Below are 16,172 nucleotides of genomic sequence, written 5' to 3'. Positions count from 1 at the left end.
CATAGTCGACGTCCAGGATGTGGCCACTCTTGCTGCTGACAAACCTGCATCAGCATCGCAGCAAGAAAACACAGTGATCACGAAGAATTCATCTGAAAACACGTGAATCGGGTTAAAGTGTGCGTTTGTGTCCTCACAGCGTGCGGTCGTCCGGCTGCCGGTCCGGACTGTGTCCCTGCTCAAAGGCCAGGTCTGTGAAGTCCAGGCTGTGGTACTGTCCCAGGTTAACGGGACATGAACGCAGAGACCCTCCACGCACACGCCACAAACGTATATTACCCACACCACACGACACCATTCTACAGAGAGAGAGAGAGAGAGAGAGAGAGAGAGAGAGAGAGAGAGAGCAAGAAAGAGAGAGAGACAGAGCACAAGAGAGCAAGCGAGAGAGAGCGATAGAGAGAGAACAAGAGAGAGAGAGCAAGAGAGAGGGCGAGAGAGCGAGAGAGAGAGCAAGAGAGAGCGAGAGAGAGATGAGAGAGAAAAGAGAGCGCGAGAGAGAGAGCAAGAGAGAGAGAGAGCGCAAGAGAGCAAGCAAGAGAGAGCGATAAAGAGAGAACAAGAGAGAGAGAGCAAGAGAGAGGGCGAGAGAGCAAGAGAGAGAGAGCAAGAGAGAGCGAGAGAGAGATGAGAGAGAAAAGAGAGCGTGAGAGAGAGAGCGCAAGAGAGCAAGCGAGAGAGAGAAGGGAGAGAGCAAGAGAGAGAGAGAGCGTGAGAGAGAAAGAGAGAGAGAGAGCGATATTAATGACACGGGTAAATGTTCTCTCCATTCTCTCAGCTCCACTGACCACACGGGAGCACTCTGTAGTTCTACAGTTACTTTGTTGCTCTGCATACTTTAATACCCCCTTTCCCCCTGTTGTACAATGCTCAGGACCCCCACAGAGCAGGTGTGATGTGGTGGTGGATCATTCTCAGCGCTGCAGCGACACTGACGTGGTGGTGGTGTGTTAGTGTGTGTTGTGGATCAGACACAGCAGTGCTGCTGGAGTTTTTAAACCCCTCAGTGTCTGGACTGAGAACAGTCCACCGACCAAAAACATCCAGCCGACAGCGTCCTGTGTCACTGATGAAGGACAAGAGGACGAGCGACACACACTGTGCAGCGACAGATGAGCTACTGTCTCTGACTCTACATCTACAAGGTGGACCAACGAGGGAGAAGTGTCTAGGAAATTGCCAGGGCAACAAATGGACTACACTCTGTATCTATAGAACTACAGAATGCTCCTGTGTGGTCAGTGGAGGTGAGAGTGTGGACAGTGTGTGTAGAGAGGTCATAATGTTATGGCTGACTGGTTTACATAATGTCTGTGTGTGTATATACCGTGTGTCATCAAAGAAGGCTATCTTCATGGTCTGGATGTCAACGTCTGTGTGGGCTTTAGCCAGGACTGTGACCACGCCCCCTTTAGGAACATGCTGTGTGTTCCACACTACAACCATCTACACAGACACACACACACACACACACACACGATCCACAGAGAAACACACAGAACACAACCTGTATAATCTATATAATAAATCAGTACTAATTCTAAGTGTGTGCTGTATATATATTAAGTAATAAAAGTGCCGTGTTCCCCCTCGTCTCCACAGTGGAACACAGTTCTGTTTCTTAATGAAGCGTCTGTGACCTGCTTTGGTCCAAACCCCACGAGCCCCACAGCAGTGTTCTCCCCCTGTGTAAACAGCCCCTGTTCAGAACGCCCGCTTTCAGCACCTGTTCCTTTAAATGATAATGAGCCGCTCTCTGTTCACCCCGACCCCGAGCGCACAGCAGTGAGGAGCGAGGAGCAGAAGCTCTGGTTTTTAGCCGTTTTCACTCTGTTCTCTTTCTTCTCCGTTTTTACTCAGTGCTCTTATTTCTCCGCGCTCGTTGTGTCTGTTTCACTGAGTTTAACCTCGTCTTTGCGCTCTCACATAAACACGGGTCCAGCGCTGTGATTGGACAGACTCAGACGAGGGGGCGGGGGCCATTCTAAAGTCTCTGCACTTGACGTCAGAAGCAGAGCAGAATCAGAACGTCTCGTTTTATCTTGTTTTCTGACTTAGGCAGCACACAGAGGACTGACTAGGGGGGGACTTGTTTCACAGTCTGTGGGTTGGTGGGCTCCAGATCCTCACTTTAATGTGAACGTGCTCTGAACAAGGGATTTTATGTGATACGTTTTGTCAAATAATATTTTTTATGTACACAATGCCAAAAAAATTAATATTTTTTTTAAGTCTGAAATCAAAGCTATGTTCTGAGTGGAATAATACGTCTGTAAAACATCAACAGTGGAACTCACAGTTTTGTTGTGGCCATCTTTACCCACTCCACACAGAACACCCCCACTGTAGGAAAAACTGAAATACACACAGATATAAACAATCATTATTATGGGGATTTCATTCTGGCAGTAATTTGTGTGTGTGTGTGTCTGTGTGTGTGTAAGTATATACCTGAGTGTGTTGAGGGAGTGTGCATGTGTTTTAATCATAGTCAGACACTGTCCCTTGCCGTAGCTCCAGAGCCGAACCAGAGAGTGTGAGCCCGTTTGAGCAGATGCCAACAGAGACGATTTCGTATTCAGGGCCAGTGCAGAGACCTGAGACACACACACACACACACACACACACACAGAGTTATTGACCATGCCCCCTAACATCACTGAGATCCTACTAAGAAACAATGACTACTAAAGTCATCTACACGTGCTGCACACTTTATCTGTGTGGCCGACGAAAAACCGCTGCTGTCCAGATGAGACTTTCATGCTGACAATGATGGCGTGACAAGGATACACCACCTCCTCCCCATCATTAGCCCACACAGCCTACAGAGAGAGAGAGAGAGAGAGAGAGAGAGAGAGACTATTATTTCAGTCTAGATTGTGTGCCTTTAATATTTTTACAGTTGTTAAACAATGTTAATATTTGTAACTGATTTAGTCAGCAACGTTATAATTAGAAACATATTGTCTTGAAAGAAAATGAGAGCCACACAGAGACAGTAAGAGAGACAGACAGAAAACTGAAAGAGAGAGAGGGTGAGAGATAAGGAACGAGAAAGAGACGGTGAGAGATAAGGAACGAGAAAGAGAGGGTGAGAGATAAGGAACGAGAAAGAGAAGGTGAGAGATAAGGAACGAGAAAGAGAGGGTGAGAGATAAGGAACGAGAAAGAGAGGGTGAGAGATAAGGAACGAGAAAGAGAGGGTGAGAGATAAGGAACGAGAAAGAGAGGGTGAGAGATAAGGAACCAGAAAGAAGGTGAGAGAAAAGGAACGAGAAAGAGAGGGTGAGAGATAAGGACGAGAGACAGAGACAAGGACGAGAGAGAGAAAGAGGGAGAAGGAGAGATATAACGACGAGAGAGAGAGACAAGGACGAGAGAGAGAGAGAGAGAGAGAGAGAGAGAGGGAGAGAGAGAGAGAGAGAGAGAGAGAGAGAGAGACAAGGGCGAGAGAGAGAACATTGGTGTTTCATTCGGATGCTCACTCACACATCTCATTGTTGCTCCACCAAAGCCAATGATTCTCCTCAGCTTCAGAATGGGGTCAGGGAGCAGCTTCTGGAAAACACACAAACAGAACAGTGTTTATTCAGATATTATAAAGCCTTCTATTATGAATTAGCTCTGTTTTTCTTGGATCAATTAAATACTCAAGGCTTCAGACCAGTGACACACTGTGTCCTTTTTACCTTGTTGCAATGGATTTAACAGACAACACACCACACTCCTCACAGACAGTCATGCGGAGGAAACCCACGCAGACACCGAGAGAACACACCACACTCCTCACAGACTGTCACCCGGAGGAAACGCACACAGACACAGGGAGAACACACCACACTCCTCACAGACAGTCACCCGGAGGAAACCCACGCAGACACAGGGAGAACACACCACACTCCTCACAGACAGTCACCCGGAGGAAACGCACACAGACACAGAGAGAACACACCACACTCCTCACAGACAGTCACCCGGAGGAAACCCACACAGACACAGGGAGAACACACCACACTCCTCACAGACTGTCACCCGGAGGAAACCCACGCAGACACAGAGAGATCACACCACACTCCTCACAGACAGTCACCCGGAGGAAACGCACACAGACACAGAGAGAACACACCACACTCCTCACAGACAGTCACCCGGAGGAAACGCACACAGACACAGGGAGAACACACCACACTCCTCACAGACAGTCACCTGGAGGAAACCCACGCAGACACAGAGAGAACACACCACACTCCTCACAGACAGTCACCCGGAGGAAACCCGTGTGTTTTTGATATAAACGACTGTAAAAGTGATTCTAAACAAAGCAAAAGCCCACTCAGATCTCTCCCTCGTTTCGATGCTGCCCTGCCCCACGGGAGCCATGCCTCATCAGCTTTATTTGCAAAAGTGCCTCAGATGGAAGCACGACTCATTTATTTCTTTATTGTGCGTATCATTTGTGAACATTTTGGATGGAGACCATGTGTGGTTCCATTAAATGATTCTTACTTGCTGCTTTTTCGCTGGTTTAGTCGAAGGCAGAGGAAGAGGTCGGGGAACAGCAGCGTTAACCACCTGCAAACAAGAGTCTGGTGTTATTTCTGCGCACTGAGAACATATATCAAAGGTTTCATTTTAGAAGAATTAATGTACAATGTATTTTAGAGTTACAGCGAGCAAGTACAGTGTAGTGTAACTCACAGCTATTTCCTCACTGCCTGATGAATGGGTGCTGACATCATCATCCTCGTAGTGAGCGTACACATGTACTCCGTCTCCCTCGTGACAAGCCACCCTGTCCTCCTCAGGAGCCCGTGACCGCTGACTTGCCGATCGCAGACTGTCCCTGTGTTCTGAGAGCGGAGAGCTCAGCTCAGGTAAACTAGAGGTCCGGAGGAGTGACCGCTGCTTAGCGCTCTGAACAGAAACACACAGATACACACTATCAGTCCGGGATATTACACACACACACACACACACACGAACACCCGAGTGTAAACCGTTTCTGTAACAAAAGCTAAACCCTCGTTTCTTGCAATAGTAGCAAGATATTCGCGTTGTAGTCTTTAATAATGAAAGCAGGAATAGTCCAAACCCCACGAGCTCCACAGCAGTGTTCTCCCCCTGTGTAAACAGCCCTGTTCAGAACGCCCGCTTTCAGCACCTGTTCCTTTAAATGATAATGAGCCGCTCGCTGTTCACCCCGACCCCGAGCGCACAGCAGTGAGGAGCGAGGAGCAGAAGATCTGGTTTTTAGTCGTTTTCACTCTGTTCTCTTTCTTCTCCGTTTTTACTCAGTGCTCTTATTTCTCCGCGCTCGTTGTGTCTGTTTTGCTGAGTTTAACCTCGTCTTAGCGCTCTCACATAAACACGGGTCCAGCGCTGTGATTGGACAGACTCAGACAAAGGGGCGGGGCCATTCTAAAGTCTCTGAACTTGGCGTCAGAAGCAGAACAGAATCAGAACGGTTTATAATCCTGTTTAGAACACATGTTGAAACGGTGGATCATTCAGCTTCCAACAGGAAACGTTTGTTTGAATGAACCACGAGCTCAAAACCCAAACAAATCCACTGACATCACTTCAACACGGAAATAAAAGCAGAATTTAAAAACAAGGTTGATACATGGATTACTGAAAACGCAAGTAACTGATTCTTCTATTAAATCATGTGATATATGTAAAATATCTAATACCCCTAAGTAAAATCCACACTTTAAAAAGTGAAGCACTAAACAGACCACGTTTAATTCTAGTTTAAAAGCTATTTACAAGCCCTTTATATTCACTCCGCACCCAGAAACTACTGAAGCAGAATTAATCTGATGATTGACAGCAGTGTACTGTGGAGACTGTAGTCTCAGCATGTGGCTGGAGCACCATTGGGGAGAAACAAAATGCTTCTGTCTCTTTTAAAACAAGAACAGCTGTCCTGCCACTGCCAAAGAACTAGGAGTTCGTCCATTTCTCTCACTAACAGGTTTGGGAGTGGTAATCTGCTGGATGAGGGAGACTCTGTCCTGCACAGGTTTACTGAGGGTCACACCGCGACTCTCCTCTCGAAGGGGACTCTCCTCGACAGCAGCCTCTTCTACAGAGTCAGGAAAGAGAAACAGAGGAAGACGGAGAGAGAAATTAATCGAGCTGTGTACAGCATTAATATGAGCACAAATGTCAACTGCATTTTTAACACTCACTCGGAGCTCGGTTACTGAGCCCTTTCTGTATGGAGTCAAACGGCATCTTCACACCATCTGAGGGAAACCTTTGAAAACACAGTTATGACATTTATTATGGGGTGCGTATATTCATACAGGGATATGTCCACAGTTATAGGGAGGATTTAATTTAAACTCTGGAATGGTGTGAACGGATTATTAGACAAACATCTTAACAGAAATGTGTCTGAACATCTTTTCCATCATCCACGGAACGGGCGGCACGGTGGCGCAAGAGGTAGGTGTCGCAGTCACACAGCTCCAGGGACCTGGAGGTTGTGGGTTCGATTCCTGCTCTGGGTGTGTTCTCCTTGTGTCTGCGTGGGTTTCCTCCGGGTGACTGTTTGTGAGGAGTGTGGTGTGTTCTCCCTGTGTCTGCGTGGGTTTCCTCCGGGTGACTGTCTGTGAGGAGTGCGGTGTGTTCTCCCTGTGTCTGCGTGGGTTTCCTCCGGGTGACTGTCTGTGAGGAGTGTGGTGTGTTCTCCCTGTGTCTGCGTGGGTTTCCTCCGGGTGACTGTCTGTGAGGAGTGTAGTGTGTTCTCCCTGTGTCTGCGTGGGTTTCCTCCGGGTGACTGTCTGTGAGAAGTGTGGTGTGTTCTCTCTGTGTCTGCGTGGGTTTCCTCCGGGTGACTGTCTGTGAGGAGTGTGGTGTGTTCTCCCTGTGTCTGCGTGGGTTTCCTCCGGGTGACTGTCTGTGAGAAGTGTGGTGTGTTCTCTCTGTGTCTGCGTGGGTTTCCTCCGGGTGACTGTCTGTGAGGAGTGTGGTGTGGGTTTCAGGTTCACGATCATTTTCTTCTGCTAATTTTAGACTTGGAACATCAGAGACAACATCAACAAATGTGGATTACATGCAGTGTCCCAAGTAGTGTGTCCAATCACTGTCTTTTACAGTGAAAAACTGTGTCCGATGCACCTTTAGTAGTGTGGCTCTTTGCAGGTTATATTTAAAAGTTGTTGGGTTTTGTTGTTTTTTTTAACTCTTTCTTGTACTTCGTGTTGCTAGGATTTATATTTAAATGTGTATTGGTTTTATATAAGTTATATGTCCCAAATTTGTATTGTATATTGTTGTATTATAAAAGTGAATATGTTTAAAAAAATAAAATAAAATGATATTTCAGGGTTTTTCTCTTTTTTAACCTTTAATTTAGCCAGGCACACAGCTCCAGGGGCCTGGAGGTTGTGGGTTCGATTCCCGCTCCGGGTAACTGTCTGTGAGGAGTTGGTGTGTTCTCCCTGTGTCTGCGTGGGTTTCCTCCGGGTGCTCCGGTTTCCTCCCACAGTCCAAAAGCACACGTTGGTAGGTGGATTGGCGACTCGAAAGTGTCCGTAGGTGTGAGTGTGTGAGTGAATGTGTGTGTGTGTCTGTGTTGCCCTGTGAAGGACTGGCGTCCCCTCCAGGGTGTATTTCCGCCTTGCGCCCGATGATTCCAGGTAGACTCTGGACCCGCCGCGACCCTAAATTGGATAAGCGGTTACAGATAATGGATGGATGGATGGATTTAGCCAGGCAAGTCATTAAGAACATATTCTTATTTACAACAGCAGCCTGGCAAACAGCAAGGACTCGTCAATGATTTTTGTACTCGTTCATCTTTGTTAAGTTTAAAATGAGGTAACTATTGTTATTTTGTTACTACTTTGAATGACTTTATATGTTTGTGATAATGAACAGGGGTGTGCTGTTTTGTGGTTCACTGTACCTTTAACGTACATAACTGAAACTTAAAGCCTTAAAGGCATTGTTCATGATTTTAATAAAAAAAACATTTATAAAATTTTGAGGATATTTCCTCACCATTTACTGCTCTCCAGTCTGTTTGTGCACCGGACAATCCTCAGATATTTGTACACATTCCTAATTGTGTCTCGCTACGACATGGTGCTCTCTGTGTGTCGTTATGAGAAACGGCATCTGGAGGCTTTTAGATGGTAGAGAGGCTCCAAACTATTAAAAGCACGTAAAGAGATGAGGATGTTGCTCTATTCCTGCTCCACAGGTGGGTAACACTTATTTTTGCTGTTGCAGTTACATTACTCAGGGTAGAACTCCACTCCAGATTCAGGAGAGCGCTAACGGCATGAAAGTAAACGCAGAGGGAAAGTGCTACAAAACTAAACAGTCCGAGTTACAAATAAGTTTCTGTGGTAATTCAAACATTGTGGTTGGGGAGATAAATTTCAGCCACATACACCCTTGCATCTTAAAAGACGCTGAGCTTCTGAACATAAATAAATGAGAAAACAGTTTCCCAGAATCGTAGATGTTTCCTTTAAACACCATTATTTTAGCTTTGAGAGTCTGTACTTACATAGAGTTTTAAAAGTAAGTAAAGGGTGGGTGACCAAGCCACATTTGTTTAATTCCAGCTATCATTATTTCTTTTGTTTAAAATTATAGCTTAATATCTTAGCCTCCGGCATTAGTTAATTAATTATTAATTAAGATTTATAAAAGTGCGGTGAGGCCACACTGTTATGAACAAAGTGTGTAGTTTACCTGACGTAGTCGTAGAGCTGATGCCAGCTGCTGCCCTTTGGCACAGGAAAACACATCTCTCTGGGCATGGGACCTGTGCCTTCCGGCAACACCACACCAGCCTGTCTGAACTCTGTAAACGACAGACCTATACACGCATACACACACAGCCACACCCCCACAGACAGACAGAGAGAGAGAGAGAGAGAGAGAGAAAGATATAGAGAGTTTATGGCTGTATATGTAACAAAAAGTACCATTTCCTGTCTCTGAGAGTGACTGTGTACCTGGGTCCAGGAGCAGGTCACTGGTCATGATGTTTTTGATTGTCATGTTAGCACAGAGTTTGATGCTCTTCAGGTGGCTGTGTGTTTTGTTCAGGTAAACAGAGAGCACATAACGCAGGTCCATCATCAGGCACGTCCAGCGCACACACGCCGGCGCTGGACCCACCAAACCTGAAACACAGACACAACAGAAACTGGAGCAGTTAACCCCTGGTACGTTTACCTCCAATATGGAGCTTGAATGTGGGCCCACACTTCCCTTCCTCACGCATCTGGGGTCTGGGTTTTTGATTCAATTGTTATGTTTACTTGATAATTAAATGCAAGAACAGCTGGTATTATACAACGGGGATCCAGTAAATATTTCTGAAGTCCGCAAGTCAAAAGTATATGTGTAAACAATGTTATTCTCTCAGAAATTCTCAAGGCAGAGGAGTGAGGTGCAGATTTACACTGAAAACATTAATTTACAGGTGTGAACCCCTAAAGCTATCGCTAATGAACCACGGGCACCTGTGGTCTAACGTTTAGAGAAGCTGGCTTTGTGTGTGTCTTGTCTTTGACCAGCAGGAAAAAGGGAGTAGAGGGAGTGAAGATAAAGCACTCTCCTCCCTGGCTGAAGTGCCCTTGAGCAAGGCACCTAGTCTCCAACTGCACCGTAAGTGATCACTACCTGCCCGTCTGTCTGGGTGTATGTGGGTGTGTCTAAGAAACAAGAAGAAGAAGAAGAAGAAGAATGAGGAAGAGAAGAAGAAGAAGAAGCAGGAGGAAGAGAAGAAGAAGAAGCAGGAGGTGGAGAAGAAGAAGAAGCAGGAGGAAGAGAAGAAGAAGAAGAAGCAGGAGGTGGAGAAGAAGAAGAAGAAGCAGGAGGAGAAGAAGAAGAAGATGGAGGAGAAGGAGAAGAAGAAGAAGCAGCAGGAGGAAGAGAAGAAGAAGAAGAAGCAGGAGAAGAAGAAGAAGAAGAAGAAGCAGGAGGAAGAGAAGAAGAAGAAGAAGCAGAAGGTGGAGAAGAAGAAGAAGAAGAAGAAGCAGAAGGAGAAGAAGAAGAAGAAGAAGCAGGAGGAGAAGAAGAAGAAGATGGAGGAGAAGGAGAAGAAGAAGGAGAAGAAGGAGGAGAAGGAGAAGAAGAAGGAGAAGAAGGAGGAGAAGGAGAAGAAGAAGGAGGAGAAGGAGAAGAAGAAGGAGGAGAAGGAGAAGAAGAACCTTTATTGATCCCTTAGTGAAACAGTAGCTTTGCTGCAATTAACCCATTCGTGGCAGTGAACACACAAACCCACACTAGTGAGCAATCCCTCACACACTAGGGGCAGTGAACACACACACACACAACCAGAGCAGTGAGTTGCCAACCACCTCGGTGCCTGTGGATCAATTTGGGGTTTAGGTGCCTTGCTCTTAGGTTGCCGGTCCCAGGAATTGAACTGGCGCACCTTATTCCCGCAGTCTTACATTTGGAGACTGGAGAATACAGCATTCCCAGGCCAGTCGAGACATATAGTCTCTCCAGCGTGTTCTTGGTCTGCCCCGGGGCCTCCTCCCCGTTGGACATGCCCGGAACACCTCACCAGGAAGGCGTCCAGGAGGCATCCGAACCAGATGCACGAACCACCTCAACTGGCTCCTCTCGACGTGGAGGAGCAGCGGCTCCACTCCGAGTCTCTCCCGGACGTCCGAGCTCCTAACCCTGTCTCTAAGGGAGAGTCCAGACACCCTGCGGAGAAAACTCATTTCAGCCGCTTGTACCCGCGATCTCGTTCTTTCGGTCACTACCCAAAGCTCGTGACCATAGGTGAGGGTTGGGACGTAGATTGAACGGTAAATCGAGAGCTTTGCTTTTTTGCTCAGCTCTCTCTTCACCACAATGGACCGGTACAGAGCCCGCATTACTGCTGAAGCTACAGCAGCATGTTACCATAAAGCAGAATTTAGCTTCGCATTCAGATTTCACGTTCCACCTTAAATGGTTCATCAGTTACATTCTGCCACCAGTAAGTTACCTATGGCCACATCCTAATCCTAATCTTATCATAACAGAATATACCATACTGTGGTAGTTTTAAATTCATAGGTACCATCAAACCACTACCTTGCATCCAACAAACCACATGTTTTCTGGAATATACCGGAAAAGGCTTTGGGGTCAATTGAGGTCCCTAGAGGTTTGATTAACTCTGTCCTAAGGTATTCAGGAGGAGTTATGCAATTAAAAAACACATTTCTGGGGGCAAGATGTGTAGGTTAAGTGGATATTAGGATTCCTAAAGCAGACGTGGGGTGTGGCGAGTACCGTGTTTGGCTGTCTTTGCCGTGCTCTCGTAGACGGAGCCAGATGCTGCTCCACACAGAAAGGGGAACTGCAGCCATGTTGCTGTGGACTTAAACTCCTTGAAGATGTTAGAGAATGATACACGGATCACCTGACCTTCCTGAGTGACCGAAGTAGAGAGAAAAAGGGCATGACTTGACAGTTTGACAGGCTGGAAATTTCCTTTCTACAGTGTCAGTGTCTTCCCTTACTTATGTCCACAAACTTAAACCCCCTTTGACTTCCATCTCCTTGCGTTAGTCGCTCTCACCTCTGCAGCAATGTCCAGATGCACTACAAAATGTTTACTGGGGATGGGTCTGAAGAGCAGGTAGAAGTAGCGGCCTGTGAGACCCAGTGACTGGCTGCTGGTTTTCGGAAGCAGGATGTAGTTGCTGGCCGGAATGGAGCCTCGTATCCGGAAAACCGAGCACTTGAGAGTCTTATCCTATAATTGTAGCATCAATCACAAATAAACAAAACACACAGACAACTATAAAGACATGTAACATAACAATAAACATAATACCTTTTACAAGCTTTGAAAAATGAGGAGAGATCTCCGGCTATTATTTCAAACACTTTAAACACATTAAACACACACTGGAGGGTTGGGCAGTATGAGTAGAGCGAGTTTCAGTCTCACAGCAGTATTGTGGTTTAATTGCCCCCGTGGTAGCTCAAGGAGTGGGCAATCAAAGGTCAAACTTTACAAGCTACTTTGCTTTTTCCGTGCTCTTCCTAGGAAGCACATGACATCAAAATGCTGTGGGCGCCCCTGTCTTAAGGCTCACTGAAACTCCCTTTAGCTACATAGATTAATACATTTGTTAAAATTTTTAACCCCTTACTGCGCACATATTTCTATGTTTCCTTTACATTGGTGTAGAGGCTAAGTAACATCCACTAGAGGGCAGTTCAGAGTGAAAAATATGTCAACAACAATAAATGTGGCGGCGGTAAAAAAGGAGCTGATGATGTAACGTTGCTCACAACAGAACAGAGGACAGAGGCAGTGGTGTAAATATTTACGGTAACATTTTTTTCACTTTTTGTTTTTACCAGTGGATGTGTTTGGCTTAAACTATGGGCCGCACTGCCCTCCCCCCACGGTCTCCAGTTGTACTGCTCAGTTCCTTCAGTATCCATAAGCTTTGAATGCTAACAAAGCTACGAATGAAAACAGAGTACCGACATAAAGCTCCGTACAAATCCCTATCCGTTTTTTTTATGTTGCGCACAAATTAATCTAATTCTCTGAGAGCCCATAAAAAAGAAGGGCCTGTTTGTTGGGGGGTGTACTTCTCCCACTACTATTTATTTGGAAGTTTATTAAATTGACATAGAGCAAAAACGTTGTCACAGTATCATTTTCAAACACTGGCAACTTTTTCAGTGCCGCAGTTTAATGTAATACCACTCTGCCCTGGCATAGGGTTACAAGCAACAATCTAAACACCCCTGACAACGACGTGTTTTGTTGATTTTCTACGTGAAAATAAGTACACGTCCTCTACTGGGAGCCCAATTAAATATGTCATTTTCATACAAATATTAACATACAATATCAATGTACTATGTGCTGTAATTTTACATTAAAACGCCCAATGTTGTTGTGTATTTAATTTAATTTAATTAGCGACACACACAGACTCAAGCCAACTACTTTAAACCCGTTCAATGTTACAGCGACATTTTACCATGTAGGTTGTCACATCTCCTTCTTTGCTGGCCTTCCTCCATTCCTCCACTTTTAGGTGCTTAAACACGTTGACATACGGGTGTTGCCATGCTACGAGGACAAGAAAAGACAAACACCATGAGAAAAAAAAAGTGGAGATATATGACTAGCTCACAGACACTGAAGGGCATTTGATAGAGTGCAACTGAATACACAGTCACAGTCATAATATTACGACCACCTCTTTTCAGCTCCATTGACCACACATTTTTGCAGTGAGTGGACACAGGGTTTAAAATTCCAGCAGCACTGCTGTGTCTGATCCATTCGCACCAGAGCAACACACACCAACACACAGCCACCAACCTGTTTTTCAAAATACAGGACCCCCACAGAGCAGGTGTGATGTGGTGGTGGATCATTCTCAGCGCTGCAGTGACACTGACGTGGTGGTGGTGTGTTAGTGTGTGTTGTGCTGGTGTAGAGTGGATCAGACACAGCAATCTTTTCGCAAGTACTCCTCAGCCCAGATCCTGATGTGGTGCTGTCTCAGGGCCTGACAGTCACACACACATTAAACAGTGGTGTCCAGCTTTGTTCGACACAGACTGAGTCTCTCTGAAATCTCTCTGGATTTCCAGAATGTTTTACAGGATAATGACAGGTAGACAGTAAAAGTCCTGAATTCTTGATGATGTTACGCTGGTAAAAGATGTTCTTTTTGAACTGTCTGACCATTTTGGGCAAAAAGGTTTGTTCACACACCTGTCACTGTCTGTGAGACGTTCTGTGTTGTATTCTCACTGTGTCTGTGTGGGTTTCCTCCAGGCACACCAGTTTCCTCCCATTCATTCATTCATTATCTGTAACCCTTATCCAGTGCAGGGCAGAGGTGGGTCCGGAGCCTACCTGGAATCATTGGGCGCGAGGCTGGACCACACCCTGGAGGGGGTGCCAGTCCTTCACAGGGCAACACACACACCAAGGGAGGAAACCAGAGCAACTGGAGGAAACCCACGCGGACATAGGGAGAACACACCACACTCCTCACAGACAGTCACCCGGAGGAAACCCATGCAGACACAGAGAGAACACACCACACTCCTCACAGACAGTCACCCGGAGGAAACCCACACAGACACAGGGAGAACACACCACACTCCTCACAGACAGTCACCGGGAGGAAACCCACGCAGACACAGGGAGAACACACCACACTCCTCACAGACAGTCACCCGGAGGAAACCCAAGCAGACACAGGGAGAACACACCACACTCCTCACAGACAGTCACCCGGAGGAAACCCACGCAGACACAGGGAGAACACACCACACTCCTCACAGACAGTCACCCGGAGGAAACCCACGCAGACACAGGGAGAACACACCTCACTCCTCACAGACAGTCACCCGGAGGAAACCCACGCAGACACAGAGAGAACACACCTCACTCCTCACAGACAGTCACCCGGAGGAAACCCACGCAGACACAGAGAGAACACACCACACTCCTCACAGACAGTCACCCGGAGGAAACCCACGCAGACACAGTGACTGAGTCTACCTCAAATGCCTTTGTAAACACTGCACATTTATAATACGATATATTTGTGTAGTGTATATTCCATTCCTTTATAATTACATTTTATTTTATTATTTAATGTCGTTTTATTTAGCTTATATATTTACACTTGTGTTTTTGTGTGCTGTAACACACTTTCTCCCTTCAGTGATTTATCTTTGTTTTAATGGTTTGTAACTTTAACTGACACTGGAACTGAACTCAATGATTCAGACCTCTTTTTTAGTGAAGCTTGGAATTAACGAACCTTAAACAGAGCTGTGTGTGGATGACGTGATTGACTGCTATAACTGTGTTAATCTCACCTCTGGAAGACATTTTAAACCTGTAGCTTGAGCTGAGTTTTCTTCAGTTGACACCAACAAGCTTCCAAACCAGCAAAAAACCTCCACAGTTACTACACATTAATAACTATTGGCCGCCTTAGTTTCACGTCTTTTGTTCTAGCTCGGCGTCCCTCTTTAAATAAAACCGCTACAAGCTTCACTTCGTTGATATAACCCACATTATCCGCGGTTAAGATTAAAGTGCTACCCGGTTGGTGTTTGTTGATAACAGTCACCTCCCGCCGCTGCAGCCGCGTTCAAACGCCATGACGCAGCGGCCCCGCAGCATGCTGGGAAATGTAGTCCACATTAAATACTCTCTATATTCACTTTACAAGTAGTAGCAGGTAGTTTTGACTTACAGAAGCACCACACTTCTCTAAATTACTACGGAAACGATGAACTTGTAACACAAATGGAAAGTTATACATTTTACGTTAACCCTTTATAAGGAAACAGCTTGACGCGGCTTGGTGTCAACAACAACAACACACTAGAAACACCAAACTTCTCTCAGTTACTACTGATTAAAAGTGCTCCTCACTACTGAAACAGGGGTTTGTTGTTTTAGTAGATGTGAGCTAATGACCAGCAGTAATCGAGAGTAGCTTGGTGCTCCTGAGGAAGGCTTTAGACTTTCTTAAAAATATCCAATAGGTATTTCACGCAGACCTTTGGTTTAAAGAACCCCTCAAAAATCAAGTGTATGTGTGTGTAGTGATGTTTGTGCGCTAGAAGACGTATCATGAGTGAAATAATCAGTTAGAGTCATGGCTTATATTTACGCTTCGAAACTGTTTAGAAAGAAGGACTGGCACCCCTCCAGGGTGTGTTCCCGCCTTGCGCCCAATTATTCCGGGTAGAGTCCGGATCCACCGCGACCCTGAACTAGATAAGGGTCACAGACAATGAATGAACTGTTCAGAAAGTGTTCAGAAGTCTCAACACAGTTTCATTCATTCATTATCTGTAATCGCGGTGGGTCCAGAGCCTACCTGGAATCATTGGACGCAAGGCGGGCATACACCCTGGAGGGGGCGCCAGTCCTTCAGAGGGCAACACAGACACACACATTCACTCACACACTCACACCTACGGACACTTTTGAGTCACCAATCCACCTACCAACATGTGTTTTTGGACTGTGGGAGGAAACCGGAGCACCCGGAGGAAACCCACGCAGACACAGGGAGAACACACCACGCTCCTCACAGACAGTCACCCGGAGGAAACCCACGCAGACACAGGGAGAACACACCACGCTCCTCACAGACAGTCACCCGGAGGAAACCCAT

The 16,172-nt window shown here is 46.1% G+C and overlaps 1 protein-coding gene across 1 annotated transcript in view; it reads right to left on the bottom strand.

Annotated features, from left to right (window-relative positions):
• wdr90 (WD repeat domain 90) overlaps nt 1–15,087 on the bottom strand; it is a 47,207-nt gene extending 32,120 nt beyond the window's left edge. The window contains exons 1-17 of the mRNA XM_066683399.1: nt 14,857–15,087; nt 12,990–13,081; nt 11,561–11,737; nt 11,272–11,410; nt 8,985–9,155; nt 8,719–8,845; nt 6,198–6,265; nt 5,979–6,091; nt 4,702–4,917; nt 4,510–4,575; nt 3,493–3,561; nt 2,715–2,825; nt 2,452–2,597; nt 2,298–2,355; nt 1,328–1,446; nt 138–299; nt 1–44 (exon numbers count right to left, since the gene is read on the bottom strand). The exon at nt 1–44 is cut by the window's left edge and continues 87 nt beyond it. Coding sequence (XP_066539496.1) covers nt 1–44; nt 138–299; nt 1,328–1,446; nt 2,298–2,355; nt 2,452–2,597; nt 2,715–2,825; nt 3,493–3,561; nt 4,510–4,575; nt 4,702–4,917; nt 5,979–6,091; nt 6,198–6,265; nt 8,719–8,845; nt 8,985–9,155; nt 11,272–11,410; nt 11,561–11,737; nt 12,990–13,081; nt 14,857–14,869 — 1,891 coding nt within the window. The 5' untranslated portion in view covers nt 14,870–15,087. The remainder of the gene's footprint in view (nt 45–137; nt 300–1,327; nt 1,447–2,297; nt 2,356–2,451; nt 2,598–2,714; nt 2,826–3,492; nt 3,562–4,509; nt 4,576–4,701; nt 4,918–5,978; nt 6,092–6,197; nt 6,266–8,718; nt 8,846–8,984; nt 9,156–11,271; nt 11,411–11,560; nt 11,738–12,989; nt 13,082–14,856) is intronic.
• Nucleotides 15,088–16,172: the final 1,085 nt, after the last annotated feature.

The sequence above is a fragment of the Hoplias malabaricus genome, chromosome 10 (genome assembly GCF_029633855.1).
Source record: "Hoplias malabaricus isolate fHopMal1 chromosome 10, fHopMal1.hap1, whole genome shotgun sequence".
Taxonomy (NCBI): Eukaryota; Metazoa; Chordata; class Actinopteri; order Characiformes; family Erythrinidae; genus Hoplias; species Hoplias malabaricus.
The sequence above is the reverse complement of the archived record's forward strand: the minus strand, read 5'-3'. Positions and strand labels throughout refer to the sequence as shown.